Raw genomic sequence first — 20,883 nt, 5'->3', positions numbered from 1 at the left:
AGTAACACTTATTTTTTTAACAGAGCAATAATAGATGTTATCATACAAATTAAAAATAACATTATAGTGAAATTTTTCATGCAGACCTGTTTAAGATTTAATTTTTTTAAAAGAAAACTGTATTATACTGTCTTTAAAATATTTTTTAAATCCTGGGTTATTTTGTTGAAATATCATAGTGATTTTAATCCTGGTAACAATAATGTTCTTCTTCGAGTGATTGCTCCTATGCATTCCAGTTAGGTGTGCGCGCCGCGCGTGCACGGCATCTCGGAACTTTTTTACCCTAGCAACTCCGGCGGGCCGGCTGGGCGCCCCCTGGAGTGGCGCCGCTATGGCGCTGAATATATACCCCAGCCGGCCCGTCCGCTCCTCAGTTCCTTCTTACCGCCCGTGACGGCCAGTTGGAACTGTGGAGTGCTCTCTGTCCTCCACAACCCTAGCTCTCGCTACTTGTTTGTACATAGTTAGTTTAGTGATTAGTTTTTACAGTTCTGTTAGTTAGATAGTTAGTGTTTAGATAAGGTTAAGGGGGGGTTTCCCCCTTTGCCTCCCCCGGTGCGGGCTCATGCCCAAAGCACCGGGCTTTAAGCCCTGCACATCGTGCCAGAGGCCTATGCCCGTCGGAGACCCGCACGACGCCTGCCTCCGTTGCCTGGGCGAAGGACATAGAACAGATAAGTGTTCGCTCTGTTCCACCTTCAAACCGCGAACTCGCAAGGAGCAGGATATCCGCTTAAAACAGCTCCTGATGGAAGCGTCGCTCCAGCCCCCGGCACCGTCTGCTCCGGCACCGCGAGCTTCCTCGGTGCAGAGCGCACCGGCGGCACCAAGCCGCTCAGGCACCGCGGCCCCGCAGCCTCAGAAGGCGGCTACGAAGACCCGGCACCGCTCGCTCTCGCCTTCAAAAAGACACAAGCTGGCGAAGGCGCTTGCTAAGGCCCGCGCTGAGGACTCGGCGAAAACGATTGCGCCACCTGCGGCCCCCGCGGTGGCCGTGCACAAGTCGTGCACCGGGCCTTTGACTCCGGCGCCGCAAGGGCCGTCGAGTCCGGTGCCACCACGCTCCCCGGTACCGACCGTGGTTGAGCCCCGGCTGCCGTCTACGCCGGAGACATTCTCTTCCACGCGTGAGCTGATTCAGCTCATAGAGGCACCGAGCCCCCGGCACCACCGGTGCGGGCTGTCGTGTCGGCGGGAAAGCCGGCCAGAATGACCCGGCCGCCCTCTCTGGACAGACGACATGGACGGCACACCCGGTCCCGGTCACGTTCCCGGTCCCATGGCAGATCTCCGTCCCGTCGCTCGCGATCTCGGCACCGCTCGCCATCGCGGTACCGATCGCCGTCGCGACGCCGGTCGCAGTCCCGGTACCGCTCGTCATCGCGGTACCGGTCGCACTCCCGGCGTCGCACCAGGTCCAGGTCGCCGTCGCGTCGGCACCGGCTGAGGTCTCCGTCCCGGCACCGTTCCCGGCACCGCGACTCGCGCGGCCGCTCCCGGCACCGCAGATCCGGTTCCAGGTCGAGCTCCCGGCACCGGTTGAGCTCCCGGCACCGGTCGAGCTCCCGGCACCGTGACGGATGTCGCTCCCGGTCGCCATCCCGGTACCGAGCGGACCAGCATCGATCTTCGCTGCCGTCCAGGGACAGACTGCCTTATTCGGCGGCGCACTCCGTCAGCGCCTCGGCACCTCCATGGCCATCCCGCCCCGCGTTGGTCGCTTCCGGGACAGACGGCTACAGCCACCTGCCACCTACCCCACAGGGCCATCCTCAGGGGGCACAGCCGTGGGGCTTCTGGGTTCCCTGGGCCCAGTATGAGGCTCAGGGGGTGCCATTCCCCCCGAGAGCCCCGGCGTCCGAGCGCAGGGTTCCAGAGGCGACAGTCAGCCGACCGGCCCCTTCGCCACCAGGCGCGGGTTCCATACCGCCTGAACCCCAGGGGCACGCGCAGCCCGACCCTCCTGACGAGCAGGCAGCAGATCCATCGTCGGAGGCGGTCGTCCAGGGCTTATCCTCCTCGTCCTCACCTGATGAGGCGGTGGCCGGAGCGTCGACCAAGGAGCCTCCGCCGATAGACTTGAAGGCGCACCAGGACCTACTTCGCCGTGTGGCGACGGCTATGGCTCTCCTGGTGGCGGAGGTCCAGGAGGACGAGGACCCCATAACGAACGTCGTTGGGTCAGAGGCTCCAGTGCGAGTGGCATTGCCATTCGTGCGGACGATTCAAAAGAATGCCACCACACTCTGGCAGACGCCTGCGTCCATCCCTCCTACGGCCCGTGGGGTTGAGCGCAAATACTCTGTCCCTCCCACGGGCTACGAGTATCTATATACTCACCCGACCCCGGACTCGTTGGTCGTGCAGTCGGTCAACGACAGGGAGAGGCACGGCCAACCTGCCCCTGCGCCAAAGTCGAAAGACGCGCGACGTATGGACCTGTTAGGCCGTAAGGTCTATTCCGCTGGCGGACTACAGATGCGTATCGCCAACCAGATGGTCCTCCTCGCCAGGTACGTCTTCGACATCATGGCGTCCCTGGCGAAATTTACAGAGCTCCTGCCAACAGCCTCCCGCCAGGAGTTCGCGGCGATGTTAGACGAGGGAAGGAGATCATCTAGGTCCTCCATCACGGCCGCCCTTGACGTTGCGGACTCCGGAGCTCGGACCTTAGCCTCCGGCGTGACTATGCGGCGCATCGCCTGGCTGCAGTCCTCCACCCTGCCGCCGGAGGTGCAATATACACTGCAGGACCTGCCGTTTGACACGCAGGGTCTATTTTCTGAGAAGACGGATTCCCGGATCCAGACCTTGAAAGACGGCCGCATTGCCATCCGCACCCTCGGGATGCACACGCCGGCAACGCAGCGCAGGCCCTTCCGGCAGCAACCCCCCCGGTCCTTCAACCAACAACGCTACCGCCCATATAATAGCTACAAACCGCCGTCGTCCTTCCGGCAATAGGCGTAGCCAAGGCCAGGCCTCTTCCAAGGCCCCTCAGGGGGCCAAGCAGGCCTTTTGATGGGACGCTCGAGGACGGCCCATCACTCTCCCTACCGGATCCTTCCCCTTTATTTTACAACCGCCTTTCCCATTTCTTTTCGGCGTGGTCCCAATTAACAACAGACAACTGGGTGCTTCAAACAGTCCAGTCGGGATACCACCTTCAGTTTGTTTCGCCCCCGCCTTCCCACCCACCCTCCCTGTCCCTCTTCAGGGACCCCTCTCACGAGCAAGTCCTCTTACAAGAGGTCCAGACTCTGTTGAGCGTGGGTGCCATAGAAACAGTGCCTCAAGACAGGCGGGGCAGGGGATTCTACTCCTGTTATTTTCTCATCCCCAAAGCGAAAGGAGGGCTACGTCCTATCCTGGACCTTCGCGAGCTGAACAAGTACCTGCTCAAGCCCAAGTTTCGCATGGTCACCCTGGGGACCATCATTCCCTCTCTGGATCCGGGAGACTGGTTTGCCGCCCTCGACATGAAGGACGCCTACTTCCACGTCGCAATCTATCCTCCCCATCGACATTACCTCCGGTTTGTGGTCAACAACGCCCACTACCAGTTCGCCGTGTTGCCGTTCGGGCTCTCCACCGCACCGAGGGTATTTACCAAATGCATGGCGGTGGTTGCCGCAGCCCTCTGCTGTTGTCGGATACATGTCTACCCGTATCTCGACGACTGGCTGGTTCGCGGGCAGTCTCGGCAGCTGGTGATGGGCCAGTTGACGGACATACTGTCCCTCTTCCGACGACTCGGTCTTCTCATCAACACCGAGAAGTCCACCTTGATCCCGTCGCAGCGGGTGGAGTTTATCGGAGCAGTCCTCGACTCCTCCTTGGCCCGGGCTTGCCTACCGCAATCTCGTCATCAGACGATGGTCTCCCTCGTCCAGGACCTCGTCTCCTTCCCAACCACGACGGTGCGCTCCTGCCTCCGCCTCCTGGGCCACATGGCATCATGCATGTACGTCACCGCGTACGCGCGGCTTCACCTCCGCCCGTTCCAGACTTGGCTCGCGTCGGTGTACCGGCCGCATCGAGATCCCATCGCTATGGTGGTCACAGTCTCCAGGCCAACCCTCGAGTCCCTCAACTGGTGGCTAGACCCGGAGACTGTCTGTACGGGAGTACCGTTCCACCCTCCTTGCCCGTCCGCCACTCTGACCACGGATGCCTCAGCGCTCGGTTGGGGGGCTTACCTGGGCGATCTTCACACCCAAGGCCTGTGGTCGCCCCAGGAGCTCGCTCTGCACATCAATGTCCGCGAGCTGCGAGCGATCCGTCTGGCCTGTCGCACCTTCTGCACCCACCTGCAAGGCCGCTGTGTGACAGTGTTCACGGACAATACATCAGCAATGTTCTACGTGAACAAGCAGGGCGGAGCCCGCTCTTCCCTCCTCTGCAAGGAAGCGATGCGTGACCCACTCCATTCACCTAGAAGCGTCCTTTCTTCCGGGAGTACAGAACACGCTGACCGACCATCTCAGCAGGTCTTTCTTCTCCCACGAGTGGTCTCTCCGTCCCGACGTCGTGCACACAATCTTCCGCAGGTGGGGGTTTCCCCAAGTAGACCTATTCGCATCCAAGGCGAACAGAAAGTGCCACCTGTTCTGCTCGTTCCGGGGTCACGCGCCGGGCTCCCTGTCGGATGCCTTCCTGTATTCCTGGAAGGATCACCTCCTCTATGCCTTCCCTCCGTTCCCGCTCGTCCATCGAGTATTACAGAAGCTTCGGAGGGACAGAGCCACCGTCATTCTCATAGCTCCGGCCTGGCCGAGGCAGCATTGGTACTCCCTGCTGCTCGAGCTCTCCGTTCGGGATCCCATCCCCCTCCCGTTGTGGCTGGACCTCATTACTCAGGACTTCGGCAGACTCCGCCATCCGAGCCTACAGTCCCTCCATCTTACAGCTTGGTACCTGAGTGGTTGACCCACGCAGAGAGGGACTGTTCCGCGGCAGTTCAGCAAGTCCTACTAGAGAGCAGAAAGCCTTCCACTCGCTCCACCTATCTGGCGAAATGGAAGCGGTTCGCGCTCTGGTGTGACCAGCGAGGCCTTAATCCCTTCGTAGTCCCTGTCCCTACCATCCTGGACTACCTCTGGTACCTTAAGGAGCAAGGTCTTGCGGTCTCCTCCTTGAGAGTTCACCTGGCAGCAGTGTCCGCCTTTCGTCCATCCGTGGAAGGTCGGTCCATCTTCTCTAACCAGATGGTTTCCCGCTTCCTTAAAGGCCTGGACCGCTTGTATCCGCCGGTGCGGCGTCCTGCCCCGACCTGGGATTTGAACCTCGTGCTGACCAAGCTGATGGGTCCTCCTTTCGAGCCCTTAGCCACGTGCTCCCTGCTCTACCTCTCCTGGAAGACGGCCTTCCTCGTTGCCATTACATCAGCGAGGCGAGTCTCTGAGCTCCGCGCTCTGATGGTTAGTCCGCCATACACCGTCTTCCATGGGGACAAGGTGCAGCTTCGACCACATCCGGCCTTCCTCCCAAAGGTGGTGTCAGCCTTCCACCTCAACCAGGAGATCTTCCTCCCGGTGTTCTTCCCGAAGCCGCACGCCTCGCCTCGGGAGCAACAGCTGCACACCCTCGACGTCCGCAGGGCGCTCGCTTTCTACATCGAGCGGACTAAGCCCTTCCGGCGCTCGCCCCAGCTGTTCATAGCGGTTGCTGACCGCATGAAAGGCGAGCCGATATCCTCTCAACGGATTTCCTCCTGGGTCACAGCGTGTATCCGGACCTGCTACGAGCTTGCTCGTGTGCCACCATGCCGCCTCACCGCTCACTCCACGAGAGCGCACGCCTCGTCGGCCGCCTTCCTGGCCCATGTCCCCATCCAGGACATCTGTCGAGCGGCCACCTGGTCTTCGGTCCACACCTTCGCCTCCCACTACGCGTTGGTGCAACAGTCTCGAGACGACGCAGCCTTCGGCTCCGCGGTATTACACTCCGCCATGTCTCACTCCGACCCCACCGCCTAGGTAAGGCTTGGGAATCACCTAACTGGAATGCATAGGAGCAATCACTCGAAGAAGAAAAGATGGTTACTCACCGTAGTAACTGTTGTTCTTCGAGATGTGTTGCTCCTATCCATTCCAGACCCGCCCTCCTTCCCCACTGTCGGAGTAGCCGGCAAGAAGGAACTGAGGAGCGGACGGGCCGGCTGGGGTATATATTCAGCGCCATAGCGGCGCCACTCCAGGGGGCGCCCAGCCGGCCCGCCGTAGTTGCTAGGGTAAAAAAGTTCCGAGATGCCGTGCACGCGCGGCGCGCACACCTAACTGGAATGGATAGGAGCAACACATCTCGAAGAACAACAGTTACTACGGTGAGTAACCGTCTTTTATGCAATTATGTAACTATTCCATCTAGTCCTTAAAATCCTTGACTTACATTAATGAATTAAGGCTGAAGCTCTTATGAGGGAGAGAGGGAGATTTCCCTATGTATAAGTCAGGAAACTGAAGCATGGAGGTTTAGGCATATATTTTCAAAGTGCCCGCTGATTTGGGGTGCCCCACTCAAGATAGCTACATTGGCCATCCAAAAGCTAAAAGTCTCCCAAAGAAGTGGACAGTTTTGAAAATGGAGACCTTAATGACTTACCTCAGTCACTTGGGAAGCATGTAGCAGAACTGGGAGTCCAAACCCAGCTTTCCTCCCCCTCTCCCATGTGCTTTAGCCACAAGATTATCCTTATTAAGAAGTAATTTTTACAGAAGGCTTCAGACTACAGTTGCGTTCTCTGTGACCTAGGAACATTTGTAGACCATAAATCCTCTGCTTAAGAATACCATATTAACCACCAAATCTTATGCTTTGTGGAAGAGGACACTTGTGTGCATTGATGCATGATGAGTAACATGGGAACTATTTTGTTCTTTATTGATTGTTACTAGCAGATGTTCATTTGGGGTTCAATGTATTGCTCATTAAGATAGTCTGACAAGCAGTTATTACTTAAATTAAAAAAATCACAAAAGTGCACAGTTTGCACTTTAAAAACTGGTTCTTATGTCCCAATGCATGATCATTTGATTTCTTAAGGCGTATGCTCTATGGAAGAAGCTTTTCAGTAATGAATGAGGTTGTTTTCCATATTGACCTCATGCAGTACATAATTACAGACCAACCATAACAATTGTCTGCAAATATATATGTGTGTGTGTAAACACACTTCTCAGAGAGATTATAAAGAGCTTTCAATGTAGTTAAATTCATATAATATTTATGGAAAGAATATGCCCTGTGCTGAGGCTCGCACAGATTCTACGAAGTGAGCACTGACAAAAACTCTGTCTTAGTAAGCAGTGCTGTAAAGTTAGTCTCTAGAATGTCTTGGTTACGAACAACATTGTTATTTAATAATGATGCCTCTATTTTGCTATAGTATGTATGCACTGGCAGGAATTTTAATACAAACTCAGGTAGAAATCCTGTATGCGATATTCTGCGTGTGTTATGATTTAGACTGTTCTCAGTGGTACCTGATGACGGAACAAGGAGTAATGATCTCAAGTTGCAGTGGGGGAGGTTTAGGTTGGATATTAGGAAAAACTTTTTCACTTGGAGAGTGGTGAAGGACTGGAATGGGTTACCTAGGGAGGTGGTGGAATCTCCTTCCTTAGAGGTTTTTAAGGTCAGGCTTGACATAGCCCTGGCTGGGATGATTTAGTTGGGAATTGGTCCTGCTTTGAGCAGGGGGTTGGACTAGATGGCCTCCTGAGGTCCCTTCCAACCCTGATATTCTATGATTCTATGATTTAATGCAAATGTTCTGTATCTTAATCTGTTTAAGGTTACTTTTCTTATTTGCAATATCTGTTTTGGATGTGTATAAGTCACCTTAAACTATAATCATTTTTAGGCCCAGTCCATGGCCCCTGTGTATCTACAACATAGAGAATAGCATGGAGCTGTACCACTGAACTAGGCTAATGCAAGTTTTAGATACTGTGTAATTCTCCAGCCCCAAACTAAGGGCTGGACCTGTTCTTTGCCCTCTGATGGCAGTATCTGGTGGTCAGGGAATAAGGGGATGATTTCAGGGAAGGCAGTGCCTCCCCAGTATCTGAATGGGGAAGGGAATTACTTTCTAGTTGAGTGACAGCCTGGGAGACTGAATAGATCAATTGACCTATACAGTTATGGTCTACCTTAGAAATCCATTGCAGATTTGTTACATGAGATAGGATGGGGAACATATTATGGCCAGAGAAACCTACCCTATTTCAGTTCAAGTAGTCATTTCCTACACCTCCCCAGTGCCTTTCAATCAGAAGTGGAGGTTAGCAGGAGTTCCTGCCACCTTAGGAGACAGAAACTTCTGCAACCCAACATTGGGAAGAGAGGGGTTCCAGCTTATGCTGAGGGCAGATAAGGAATAAAAGGAGCTTATCTGCAAAAAGGTTCCCAGTAACTCATTGTTTCTACTTTATGTTTCAGATAAAGTTGGCAAATGCAGCCAGGCACAAAAGGGAAAAGAATTGACCCCACAATAAAAGGAGTAGGTGCATAATGAAGTTTGAGCAAAGCTTCAGGTTGGGTTTTAGATGATCAGAACCAATTGTTTTCCCATCTTTATTAACAGGATGTGTTTTTTGTTCAGTTGTCTACGCAAATTTTTACTTAGAAATATTCATATACAGGAACATTGGCTGCATCAGCTTTCATAGATTTAAGTCCGGAAGGGACCATTATGGTCAACTAGCCTGACCTCCTGCATAATACAAGCCAAAGAAGTTCACCCAATTTTCTTGCTATCCATAATAAATTAGCATACAGGTAAACAAAGCGATTAATTTCAAATATATTTCAAATAATATTCCTAGCATTCCTGGGTCTTATTTTTCATGATTAGAATAATTGGAAAGTAACATTTGATTCTTGTATAACAGACACTTGAGATTTTGCTCATGATATAAAAATATTGAGTAAAAATGTTTAAGTAGCAGAGATTGAGGACTGTGTGCAAAAGAGATGCAAACATATACAGCTCATGTAATTGCCCTTGAAATTAGGTAAATTAGCACCTGTTTGCTTGCAGCGTTAGCTAATTTGCTTGGACAGATGTGATTTTTGAATGCACAATCGTGGGTGCATGCCTGCTCATTTATTAATGTGCAGTTCTTGGTAGTCTCTACCTTTTTAAAGAATTTTATCTGAGCTGTGGTATATAATGTAGCATTGAAAATTCAGACAGAAGAGTTTGATCTTGGGAAAACTTGTTTGGAAACCAAAATCCCTTTTTCACCCCAAGAGGTTGTGTCCTTGGGTCAGGGTTGAAGTGCAGTGACAGGATGTTGTTGAGAGCATCCACATGCTGCTGCCAAGGCTATTGGTGTTTTGTGAGCAGAGGGTTTCTATCTATGTTGTTGTCAGGCTGACACCTTTCAACAACCAACTGTTTAATCTTCCTTGTTCCCGAAATCAGTACAAAACTAGACAAATTGCCGTTTATTTTTTTCAGCTTAAACAATATAGAAGATGCCTACCCCAGGCTCTATGCGCCCTGCCACGAATTGTATACATGATTCATAACAATAAAAACAAAAAAACAGCAAACTACCCCCACATTAACCAAATGTACAGCAAGGAAAACAAAATCACCCCAGTTCCCAGATTCCCACAGACCTTACAGCTCAACCTCCCTCAGATGCTTGTTCCAAAGATAGGCTCTGTCTGTTGGAGGAGGAAAATTGTGCATGTTAATATGTTCCAGCAGATCATGAAATCTCTTATCCTAAAATGCTGACTGTGCCAAGCTCCTGTTATGTAGACTGTAATTTCCTTTCTAAAGAGAGAAGCAGCATCTGGTCTTACTCAGACCAAACTGTGGTATCCTTCCTCCACGTCAGCAGGGTGAGACTCCAGCTTGACTGGTCAGGGACAGCTGTATATTGCAAGGAATCTTTTAATCTATACAAACCAGTAGGATTGGACCTGAACCAAAATCCCAGACCTGAGCACTCTCAAATGTTAGGAAAAATCTCATCCTGCGGTTGCTCAGGACCAAGTCCGCGTACCAGGAATAATCTCCCTTATACAGTAATTCTAAGAATTAGAACACAAATTCTAAACATCTGTTGCAACAAAATTAGTGATAACAAATCTCAATAAGTTGAGCTAACTAAAGTGTTTTTCCCCTACAGTGAGAGCTGCGAAGATGGGTACTTTTTACTTTATGAGATAAGAACTGAATGGATACACCTTACTGATAAAAATTCTAGACTATAACAATTTATTTCTGACTCCTTTTAATTGAAACTGGAATGATCCATGAGGGATCTTTTAAAGTAATTATGATAAAGGAATTGCCCATTTCTTTGTGGTGGTAGAATTTCCGGCAAAACTGACCTAATAAATGTAGTGGTATGTCCCCAAAAAGTGATGATCTCATTGGAGAAAAGGCAGATATCTTTTTTTTTATTATTGTTGGGAGGAAGGAGGTGGGTGAGAGATCATCTTTCTCTCATCCTCAATTCTAACATGGGGGATCTTTTCAACCCCGAGGAAGGAGGGTACCAAGACATTATCTATTGTCTGATTGTTGATAACATTAGAGACTCCTTGACACTACAGTGGATTGAGGGTGAAGAACATTGTACCAGCACCTCAAGGCCTGGAGAGAGGAGATGATCCACATGGCGCTTCACCTCATGGCTTAAGGAAAAAGATGCTTTCAGCATCCTTCCAAGCTTGATGAGGAGGGAAAGGATCCTCCAGGTACAACACTACCCACTCCAAGCCAGGCAACATAATGAGTGTGTTCTTAGAGACCAACTCTCTCCTCAGGCTGAGATCTTAAGATGGGAGACCCTGGATGCATTTATCAGAGGGGTTGGGGTCGGGTGTTCTCAGCAGAGAGTCTTTGAATCTTGATCCCATTCCTTCTTGTCTGAATAAACCCTTTGTTGAATTTTAGGGAGCACTACAAAGTCTACCTATTTAGCCAGGCTCTTTCAGAGGAGGCAGACTGATTGGAGGCAAATTTCAGTTTTGGTGCTGATATTTTGTTAACTGTGACTTACGTTCATAATATATTTTCAATATTGAATTGGTTATGTGCTTAGATAAGTGTATTGTAAACCAAAAAAATAAACTAATAAATATTGTTAATAAAAAACACAGCTTTTTACTATGCTATATTTTTCATCATCTTTCTGTTAAATTAGCATGATTCCATTACTTCAGTGGAGTAATTTAAACTAATTGAAGATCTGGCCCAGAAGATTGATCTCAATCATAGTGTGGTAATTGAAGTAATGAAACTGTACATCAAATATGAACCAAATTAAACATTGATCAAATGCATGTATGCAGTGGAAGTAAGAAGTATGTGATGTGGATTAATATAAGTATGAGGATGTGTAGTTTAAAAAATAAGTGCACTATACAACAGGGAGAATAACCCTGCAAAACAATGCATTGAGGCAGCAGCCTTTTTAAAAAGGGGGCTGTGTTTCTTCTGTGCCAGCAGCCCATATGGGAGAAAGGCCATGTAATGCAGCTCTACATCCCCAGTATGCTAAAGGGAGGTCCCCACTTTGGTTGTCTCTAACCAGAAGTAATATAGAATGGAGGAAGTGGGCATGTGGCCAGTGAGTTCACTCTGAATAGGGGGTCAACTCTACTTTGGAGAAAGCATCAAGTTGTCTCTCTACTTCCTTTCTTATCTTGCAGTGCCACAGGCCAGTACTGGGGCATAAAGTCCCTGAACGACCTGGGAATCAATAATAATTTCCTTTAGCCATGCTCTACAGCAGCACGTATTTCTTGACGCTAATTCCCTTCACTCAAATTTGATTAGTTTTTTCAGGCTTTGCTCATAGAAGATACACCATTTTTCTTTTAAGCCAGCCTTATCTGTCAAGCCACAACATTCACTCTCATAGTTGGTTGTAAACCATATGTTATTGTTTTTTTTACACAAAGTGATACACCCAGCATTGCAAAGAAAAATACAATACACCCTAAACAGATTAATTAAGCAGTCTAATGGAATAACCCCACTTTTGCAATTAGCAACCAATTGTCATAGTAAAACAAGGTGAAATCAATCCCTGGTGTAATTCTCTTGAATATATGTGGTCTAGAATATAAGAAAATATTTTGTGTATTAACTGTATGATCACCATATTTCCAGAGAGGATTGTCAATGGTTGTCAATAGTTCTCAATATTTTGCTATACAAGTGAGTTCTCAGGCAGTCAGATTGCAAACTCCTGTAATACTATTTCCTCATAACCACAAAGTGCAGTAGACATAGTTGCCATACTTTGTTAATCTCTTCATTCTGACTGTGACCTAATTAACTTACATTGGATAATGCTCAGGAAAATGGCAGATATTTTAAGAACTTATTACATATTTACCAGTCTCTCTTATCCAATTTAGAGGCTTAACGATAAAAAGAAAGAACAGTTATCCAATTAAAACGAAGTGTGATGTAGTGTATGAACTTTCCAAAATCCTTTGCAGTTCTCACAGGCTTCTTGCTGTTCAGGACTTTCTCTACAGATGCATTAGGTTTTGAAATGAATGAAACAAAAAGAGTGAGTGGCAGATGTAGGGGGGCAAAAACCTTTGTTATTCCTTGTGGTCTACAGCATTAATGTTTATTTTTGTAAATGTGAATTAAACTCACACTTGTCTTGTGAGTGTGGAGGTAGGATAATCCTAGAAAACCTTTAGATGTACGGAGAGTGTATGAAGCAAGTGAAAACTATGACTAGTAATTATATTGTAAACTCTGTTCACAGAAATTATACACCAAGCAAGCAAAACCAGCTACAAAATAGTAGTGCATAAAAAAGAGAAGGATGGTTTTGGCCAAAACTAAAAGTGAACTACTCTGAGACACTAAGAAACCACACTTAAATGATAGAAGAGGCTAAGACTCATGGATAGATATGTAACAAGTGTCACTCCAGGAACCATTCTGTGTAAGTGTGAGACCCAAGAACTACATGAATTATTGGAACATGGAAATACAGTGCCAGTTGATACGTCATCACCAGTAAAGCTAATATGTTTGTTTTGTAGCTCGCTATTGGCAAACCCAATTTCACATCTCTCAACCATTGTGACTTGCTATGTATGCCAAATACTCTTGGTTCAAAATAGCTACTGAATTTGGTGACTTTCCAGGCACGCTGGAAAAGACAACTGTTTTAGTGGGTTTTTGGAGAGGGCTGCATGTATACTTTCTCATTGATGAAAGGTGTGGGTTACTGGTTGAATGAATTCCTGTGGAACTGATTATATTAATGTTGCTAAATTTAATTTAATTGTATTTATTGGATAATTAATTGTTAGGACACCTAGAGTCTTGAATAGGTATTTTTATTTTAAATCTAAATAAATATGTTGGGCACAAAGTCATTCATTTAGGAAATCTATATTTCTGTCAGGTTAATTTCTTTTGTGTAAATAATCCTTTCTGTAGCCCCAGTTCCATTGTACTGCATTTCTGATATAAATAACTTTCATAAATGACAGTGAGGGAATACCCAATGTATGTGAAACATAGCCAACATTGGGACCAAAATGAGAGATTTCTCAAAATGGCCGGGTTCTGGACCTGGATCCTCAAGTGTTTGTCACTTGAGAGGTAACCCCAGTTTTCTGGTAGCTGAAATTCCAGTGTCCCTTCTCCATTATGTGGGTCCAAGTTACCCAGAAATGCTATTTCTTTTAAAGGTGTCATTTTCTTCCTCAAGTTACTGGTGATACTAGTCTTTCTGGTCTGCTGTGCTCTGAATCCACTGCCTGCCTCAGGAAGCCCTCCTCACTAGTTGACAGGAAGCCTTTTCTGTGGCATAAGAGTGGGCTCAGTTCAGCACACTAACATAGATGGACACATGTCATCAGAGCCAGTGGTGAATGAGGGAGAAACTTGGTATGTCTAAAAAACTCTGTTCCCTCTCCCCAAGTATTTCAGCAGTATGTACTGGGGATAAGGAGCATACCAAAGGACAAAAGGAGAGAAGAATGAGAGAGGGGCTCCACTGTCAATAGTGTGTTCAGCCATAGCTGGTACCCTTAGCTGTGACATACTGTTAAAAAAAAATAATTGGAGACATACCAATCTCCTAGAACTGGAAGGGACCTTGGAAGGTCATTGAGTCCAGCCCCCTGCCTTCACTAGCAGGACCAGTTTTTGCCCCAGATCCCTAAGTGGCCTCCTCAAGGATTGCACTCACAACCCTGGGTTTAGCAGGCCAATGCTCAAACCACTGAGCTATCCCTGTTACTGCACCCAAGTGTTAGCTGGTGTCTGAATAGAGATAGGAATAAAACATGGCTTCACTCAAAACACACAAAGGCAAATATAGTTCTAGAGAAAAAACTAAAGCAATCTAGGGAATGCATTTCTCATGGTCACCATAAGAAAAAACAAATACATTATTGGCTTCTGGACGGATACATGCATCAGTGAAAGGCAAGCAGCAAAGAATCCTGTGGCACCTTATAGACTAATAGACGTTTTGCAGCATGAGCTTTCGTGGGTGAATACCCACTTCTTCGGATGCAAGTGGTGGAAATTTCCAGGGGCAGGTATATATAAGCAAGCAAGAAGCAAGGTAGAGATAACGAGGTTAGATCAATCAGGGAGGATGAGGCCCTGTTCTAGCAGTTGAGGTGTGAAAACCAAGGGAGGAGAAACTGGTTCTGTAATTGGCAAGCCATTCACAGTCTTTGTTTAATCCTGAGCTGATGGTGTCAAATTTGCAGATGAACTGGAGCTCAGCAGTTTTTCTTTGAAGTGAAAGGCAAGTGTGTATTGCTTTGCAGAAACAGATGCCCTTCCATGCCAGTTTTATACAACAGGAATAAATTCAGAAGTAAAACTAGGACAGAAAACTATTATAGAGATAGTGGAAAAGTAAATTGTGATGAATGTGAAACTAAATTTCATAGATACTGATGTTGAAATAAATGAGGAAATGCACATGGTAGTTTAAAAGAAATCGGAGAAACAAATCCTCAAAGTGAAATTATGCCACAGACAGATGAAATACAAGATCATCCATGGGAAATTCTGGAATCAACATGTGCACATGGAACAGAGATGAGTAATTTTTCATAGTAGATGATTACTAAAAAGTTTGAAATGTTCTTAACACCAAAAGCAACATTAAAAAAAAGAAAAGAAAAAAAAGAGAGTAGATAAAGCTAAATAATTTTGGACAGCTACTTAGAAATGCTTTCAAATACTCCTATACCCCAATGTAACACGACCCGATATAACACAAATTTGGCTATAACGCGGTAAAGTAGCGCTTGGGGGGGGGGCAGGGCTATGCACTCCAGTGGATCAAAGCATGTTCGATATAATGCGGTTTCACCTATAACACGGTAAGTTTTTTTTGGATCCCGAGGACAGCGTTATATCGGGGTAGAGGTGTATATATAAATGTGTTAATTTACAAAGCTCAGATGTCAAGTGGAAACTAGGCTGAAGATGAAGAATGTCTTAGATGTGGATTCTGTTCTTAGTTGTACCACAGAATAAGGTCAAGATTTTGAAAAGTTGCCTCTACTATTTGGTGTCTCAAATTTTGGATGTCCAGTTGGAAAAATGTAAAGGCATCTCATCGGTAGTTATTTTAAATGTGTTTCAAGATGGGCACTTAGCCTAAAGATAACTCAAGCTGTGTTTCCCAAAATCAGTGACCACTTTCCAAACATTTGGCATGACTGCATGATCTTGAGCAAATTACTTTAGGCCAAAATTTTCATTAGTGGGTGGTGCCTCCATTTTTTGTTAAACAATTTGAGACACTTTGGACCTGACTTTTAGAGGCACTGTGCACTTGCTCCTCATATTCACTTGAGTTTGTACTGTGATGGTTCAGTAGTTCTAAAAAATCAAGATCAACGTGTCTCCAGCTGAGCAGTCACAAACAATGGCCAGTTTCAAAATGTTCCTTAATCTCTATATGACTCAAGTTCCTTAACTGTAAAGTAGGAACAATAATACTACTTATCTCACAAGTGTGCTGTGAAACTTTGTACAACATTTTGATATCTTCCGACAGGAGATTGTACATACCTGTAAAGTAGTATTGTTTTATTCAACATATAGAGATAGATATATAGATAAAATGTCATTTTAAGATATTCATTACATTTCACCTTTTAAAGGAAAAAAGATCTCCTTAGGTTACAGATTCCTCAAATTATAATCTTGTGTAACATTCTTAATATAGTCACATTAAAGTGGTTTAACAACATTTTTGGCATTTTTATATTAACATGCAAAATTAATTACAGTATGTATTATGCAAAGGTAAAATAGGCTAATCCCATTAACAATTAGCATAGGGAATTAATTAGTACATAACTAATTTTATCTCAAATTCACCAAATGAATACAGAAAAACAGCAGAAAACGAAACATATTTCAGAAGGTCTATGTGAATTTATCAGCAATAGTATCCTCATATAGTATCTTCCAGTTTTGCCAGTGATTCCAATGTAGCTCATTCCATCTCAGAGGTTTTAAATTCTAAAAAATACTTAAGAGCTTTTGTGATCTTCAGGCACTAGGTCATATGTATTTGCAAAATATTTCCAGTATTATTGTTACGGTGAAGTTTGCAGCAAATGGTTCATGTTCCTATGTAATTAAGCACCTGAAGGTAAATTATTTTCATATTTCTGACAAGAACAAGAGAAGACAAAGCAAGACTCAAGGCTCTGAATAATTTTCAGTACTGACAGAACTCACAGCAGCTCCATCTGTATCCAAATGAAAGGATTTTGTGAAAACAAACACATAGGAATAGAAAACTAGAGAATCAAGCTGAAGCAAAACCAGGACATATGCTATCCAAAGATAAATGTAATCTACAAACTAGTGCAGATCCTGAAAGAGCAACATGACAGAACATGCACCTGATAACTCATGACGACTATTTTCAGTTAGGAATGTATTTCAGCATTCTTAGCTTTCTGGAGAAATCAGCTTTTACATAAAATCAAGAACCATAAGAAAATCAGTTCCACAAATCAAAACAATGAGCCAATGTCAGTTAAATGCAGTTTGATTCGAACTGGTGCTAAACTTACGGAAAGCTCTTGGTCAAATTCAGTTATTATGCAAACTATGTGGTTCTCCACTCATTTGTACTAGTTTTAAACCAGTGTAATTTTGTAGACTTCAGTGAAGCTACTCCTGACCTACACCAGTGAAAGCATGCAGAGAATTAGGCCCCAGGTGTGAATAAGTTATCAAATGGGTATATTGTAAATAGCAAAGGATGTAACTTGCACTGATTTGGCTCTCGGTGGGCATGCAAAATGAGTGTAAGTTGAATGCTGAAGTAAAAAAACTAACACAAGTACATAAAATAAAGTAGCCCCTCTCATCTACTTTACTGTACACATGCACTATCCATAACTCGCTGGGACCAAATTCAGTCCTGCTGTATGTGGGCATAACTACTAATTACTTCAGTTATCCCAATGATACCGGTGCTGAATTCAGTTTAAAAAGAATGCCAAGCAAGTGTAAGTTACTCATGTTGATTTGACACACAAAAATTCTTATGCAAGTGGTTAATATTAGGGGGTGGGGCATTCTTAAGTGCTTTGCTGGTTCTGGTCCATAACACAGACAGTGAATACCAGATTAGTGTAAATTACATTTCTGTGGCATTTACATCTCTGTGGCCAATTTATATTTACAATAATATTCAGTCCACATTTACATCCCACTCCACCCTATAACAGACCTTTGAAGTAGAACGTACACCATCATTTATGTTACCGCTTAATTTGATGCAATAATTTAAAACCTAAAACATTCAGAAATTGCTTGACTCTAGCATGTATTTCATCCACATGTCTAACCCACATTTGTCAAAATAAAACCTTGAATATTGTATGATTGATAACATTGGTGTAGCTACTACCATATGATAGAAAACAAAGCATAGGCAAAACAATGAAGCAGAATAATACTCTGCCATGCCCAGAAATTTCATCCGCCTAACTCAAACTCCAGAGGATGGGGAAGGGGGAGAAAGTAAGGATTTTTTTGTCTGTAATATGGGTGTATCTGTTTTGGTGACATAGACATGAACGATCTCATCATGAATTCCCTGAGCCACACTTATAATTTTGGAAGTAAGACGAGATGAAACTGCTCGATTAATTAAAAAAGGAACATCAACTTTCTATCTTTTTTTAATGCGTAAATAAGATTAAATATATTAGTGTTTGAGAAAGCTGAGTGAATAGGAATTTACTGTGAAATCATTAAAAAAAATGTTTTCCAACAATGTTTTGGGAGGATGAGGGAGAAAAGATGGGACTTGGAAACCATTTATAGATTGCTGATACACAGAATCCTGTGATGTCATTAGCTGTTTGCTGGTAACTATGGAGATACATATGTGGTTAATTAAAGCTTGGTTACCAATAAGAGAACATTTGAAAGTGACAGTGGAATCTTGAACTAAACAAAAAGAAGGAACAATTTGATGTTGATGGATAGCCCTGAAGGTTTGGTTGATGTACTATAACTGAAATACAATTGATGGCCAGTTGCTAATGAAAGATTTATGTTAGGGTACTTTTATGAAAAACCAGACTTCAGTTTTATGACTGCTGTTATGAAGTTAGATGCATATCTGGTTGAGGCAGCATATGCCAAAGAATGACTATTATTGAGACCATATTTTAATATATTTGTACATTTAAACTCCTAGGAAGAGCAGATTAAATCCAGCCAAAGTGTGGGAGGTTGTTCTTTCTCTGTGTACACACAAAGCAAACATGAGAGTTAAGTGCAAGTAAGGAGAAGAGAATGAATGAACCCCAATGTTTATTATGTATTCTCCTCTTGCTGCTGATAATTGTGTGGAAGCAGGCAGCCTTAAATATGCAGTATGAGTGTTGACACACACGTATTGTAGTAAATGTTCCAATCTGTTACAAATTGGCCTCTAAATTTACTCAGGCAAGTTTTGCATGCACAACCTGTTATCGATGTGAGACCCACATTTTGCACAAGCAGCTCAGGCAGACCCTCAATTATATTATCTGTACATATTAATTTTCATTTCCATGTACAAGTGAGGGTTTTGTGCACAACAAGCACATGTGTGCAACTTTGCATAGGAAAATTTAGAGGTTCCATCCGAAAATTTGTCTCTAATGCCTTGTCTATGCACAAAAATTGTATTACTTTAATAACAACACTCCTAGTGTGGATGCAGTTATACCTGTACAAAGGTGCCTTATACTGGCATAGCTTAGACCCATATGGGAAGAGAAATAAGATATACTGAGTTAAGGTACTGCTGGAATTATTTTTATTTATGTGGGTTATTACCATGTCACTAATTTAACCATAAATTCCTTCATTAAATCCAAAGACTGAATGGTATTTATACAATTGCTCTAAACATGCCTAAAAAGCCTAAGTAATAAGCAATTTACTGCATCCAAACAGTAACAAAACATTTACAAGCATTTAATTAAGATACTTATATACTTATATACAGGCTAAAGCTTAGACCCATATTGGTCAGCTCTAACTTGGTTAGGCAGGTGTTACCAGTGAATTTTTTAAGAGTTTACTTTTTTATACCCTTTAACAAACAAGTTATGCCATTGCCAGTGATTGGACCTTAGCTAAGGCCAGATGAAGCAGTTTCCTAGATAGCCAATTATTTATTGCACCTGATACCCAGTTAACTGTGTTTTATTTCTGTTACTTCAGCCCAAACCTTAAATAAGATAACACTGATCTTATGGTAGTGAAGGATCACTACAAGTTCAACACAACAAATCTTCTCGCTCATGATCTCATTCTTTTTGGTCACATGCTTTGGGCCTATTGCTCATGCTACTATCTCAACTCAGTTTTAAATCATAGTTCACCCAAACCTAGTATGGGCCTATATTTCTACTACTATAACAGCATCTACACCAAGGGTTAAACTGATATCACTATTTTTGTTAAAAAAAAAAATCACACACCAAAACCAAAATAGTTATACACTGGCTCAAAAGCTGTATGTAGGCCTGATCTAAGTGTTTGGCTTAAATCATCGAAAGAAGAGAAATTCAGGGTTAAGTCTACCCCTCCATACTTAACTTGTTACATTCTATCTACTATGACATCATCTAACCTAAGGCAACATAATTTACAACAACTGGCAGGTGTATGTTTGTTCTTCTTTATGCTTTGTCTGAACACTTTGCTATCTCCAGCTGCTCTGATAGTGATCAAGTTATGTGTAATGGATTGTCTAGCTTAAGTGATTGTAGTTGAGAGAAACAGATTGCTTAGTGTGTGGTATGTACAGATTGCTATCTCTGATCAGATTGACGCCCCTCTTTGTCCTTACTTTCTGCGATCACACAATGCGGGAACATAAAAATGGGAGAAAGTGGCAGATCATGTTAATTAAAGTAATGACTGATTCCCGTTGCAGCATGGATAGAATAAAACATTTAAAATGAAAAAAGACAGTTTGAGCTGAGAGAGAAAATAGTTTTGGAGAATGAGGTGCATATCGCGCTTTATTCAGGGCCATCTTTCGGAAGAGAAACAGAAGGTATTCTCTCATGTCCCAGGGATTCTGGGGCACAAGCAGGAAAGAAAAGGCTCTTTGATCCCTTTTGTTAGCCTTGCACATTTAACATGGTTGTAGTATGTGTCTTTAGGTTCTGATGTATGACAGTAAGTGGTTTTCATAGCCATGGTAACAAGGGACATAATTTTAATTGCATTCTGTAGTAACCAGGATTTATTGCAAACTTTTGTGCAGTGACATGAAGATATGACCTATAATTGCTGGTTTCATCAGTGAGGCCACATAGAGACAGGATGGATTACAAATATCTACAGTGAGAAGGACAATG

At 44.6% G+C, this 20,883-nt stretch overlaps 1 protein-coding gene across 3 annotated transcripts in view; it reads left to right on the top strand.

Annotated features, from left to right (window-relative positions):
* COL5A2 (collagen type V alpha 2 chain) overlaps nucleotides 1–20,883 on the top strand; it is a 205,954-nt gene that overhangs the window by 49,877 nt on the left and 135,194 nt on the right. The window contains exon 1 of one of the 3 annotated variants that reach the window (XM_045032273.1): nucleotides 18,428–18,513. The exons of the other annotated variants lie outside the window; for them this stretch is intronic. Within the exon in view, the coding sequence (XP_044888208.1) occupies nucleotides 18,492–18,513 (22 nt within the window). The 5' untranslated portion in view covers nucleotides 18,428–18,491. Of the gene's footprint in view, nucleotides 1–18,427; nucleotides 18,514–20,883 lie in introns of those variants that run through there. 3 annotated transcript variants of the gene reach the window in all.

Source organism: Mauremys mutica, chromosome 10, assembly GCF_020497125.1.
Source record: "Mauremys mutica isolate MM-2020 ecotype Southern chromosome 10, ASM2049712v1, whole genome shotgun sequence".
In the NCBI taxonomy this organism is placed as follows: domain Eukaryota; kingdom Metazoa; phylum Chordata; order Testudines; family Geoemydidae; genus Mauremys; species Mauremys mutica.
This window is presented reverse-complemented; position numbering and strand designations above follow the sequence as displayed.